The 1849-nt window shown below is 46.2% G+C and overlaps 1 protein-coding gene across 1 annotated transcript in view; it reads right to left on the reverse strand.

Annotated features, from left to right (window-relative positions):
* MCM3 (minichromosome maintenance complex component 3) overlaps positions 1-701 on the reverse strand; it is an 18300-nt gene extending 17599 nt beyond the window's left edge. The window contains exon 1 of the mRNA XM_007113970.4: positions 410-701. Within this exon, the coding sequence (XP_007114032.2) occupies positions 410-487 (78 nt within the window). The 5' untranslated portion in view covers positions 488-701. The remainder of the gene's footprint in view (positions 1-409) is intronic.
* Positions 702-1849: the final 1148 nt, after the last annotated feature.

Here is a 1849-nt window from a genome sequence, read left to right on the forward strand (position 1 = left end):
CGGGAGAGGCCACAACAGTGAGAGGCCCGCATACCACAAAAAAAAAAAAAAAAAAAAAACCTGGGGACCCTAAAACGCGGAGGATCACTACCGTTTTCCTGCCGTCCTTCCCCTCACCCTCCCCTCAAATTAAGACAGCAGAGAGTGATCAACGTGGTCTTTGCAGCTGGTTTGCAAGTGGAGGAAGCCTGTTGCCTTTCGCGAGACCCGGCCACAATTTGTACCTGGGACTAAGTCACAGGATCGCTTTTAACCACTGACTCCGCCTCTAGGAAAGCTACGAGACCAAGGCGGAAGGTCCCGAGCCGCTGCCCCGTCGCCGCAGCCTGGAGCCCCGCGGCCTTCCTCGGCCCCTGCGCGGCCCTGAGGCTCCCAGCACCCTAGTCTCGCGACCCGGCGCCCCTCTCACCTCGTCGTCCAGGAAGTCCAGGTAGTCTCTCTGCGCCTCTCTCAGCTCCACATCGTCCAGCACCACGGTCCCCGCCATGCTCGCCGAATGGAAACTTCTGCCACCGGAGCCGTGTGGAGGGCCCTCGGCCTACTCTTCCCCGGCACGAAAACTTCCCAACTTTTCCCGCCAACAAAAGTAACCTCAAGGAAGGGGCGGGGTATCTTGGAGGGTATTTACATTCTTATTGGCTGAATCCTCTTACGCGAGAATAGAGAGTATCCAACCGAGAGCTGCTTCTTCTCCGGGTTTTCCGAGCGGCGCCTCGCTGTGGCGGGAAATGTACCATCCGGGGCCCTCTCCGCTCCGCCCTTACTGACGGGAAAGCTGACCAATAGGACGAGAGGATGCTAGTGGAGCCCGGTCATTGGGCAGCCGGAGGGCCGGCGAGACCTGGGAGCATTGCATTCTGGGAGTCGTAGTCTTCCCCCTTTTTCCGGATGTTTTATAAGGGTTTTTTTTTTTTTCCAAGTTGTGGTTTCCTGAGCTGCCGCAGAGTAAAGAAACTCAGCCTGGAGATTGGACTGAAAGTAGACTAGACGTCAGAGCATGGAGGTTTAGAAAGCAGGGAAATAAAAACATAAAGGCAAATCGTTTTAAAAATATATTCAAATCAGGTGTGCATAGATATGTTTTTCAAACCACCAACCTCTAGTGGCATCCAGGGGGAAAAAGTGAATTTCAAGAAACTGGGGGTGGAAAATAGATTCACAGCATCTTTGGGAGAGGTTCTTTAGTTCAGTGAGACCCGTTTGCCATCTGAATACCGTGGCTTGAAGTACCCCATAAAAAACGAAATTCTGGACGTAATTACTACACCCTCCTACTTGCCAACGGGTAAGTTAAAGGTTTTCTCGCCTTATGAGAAGATCACAAGTTCTTTTTGAAAAACTTAGTTTATTGAAAGATAATTAGACACAAGGAGAAACAAAAAAGGTGTTTCAAGCCGCTCTTAAGTATCGATTAGTAATTAAAATATAGCAAATCTGAAATGATAATTAAAAGACCAATTGCATATTGCGATTTGTTTCTATTTTATAGCTTTATTTTTGAGGTGTAATTTATATACAGTAAGATTCAAAATCTTACATATACAGCTCAATGAATTTTTATTATGTATACACCCTCGTAACCACCCAGTGCACAGTAAGGAGCAGTCCCATTGTCCCTGCATGTATTTTTAATTTTACTGAACAGGACTAGACACCTGGTAATTCTATATTTGAAATTTAGGCCAGCTAATTATTAAATTATGTTTGAGGGTCTCCAGGACTCATTGTGCCCTGATAAGTATTTTAAGTATAAGCTGCCTAAACAATATCAATATATATGCCATCTATTTGTATGTGTATATATATATATTTAGTTATTTTACAGTTTATAGTTAGCATATTTTTTGTG

Source organism: Physeter macrocephalus, chromosome 18 (assembly GCF_002837175.3).
Source record: "Physeter macrocephalus isolate SW-GA chromosome 18, ASM283717v5, whole genome shotgun sequence".
In the NCBI taxonomy this organism is placed as follows: domain Eukaryota; kingdom Metazoa; phylum Chordata; class Mammalia; order Artiodactyla; family Physeteridae; genus Physeter; species Physeter macrocephalus.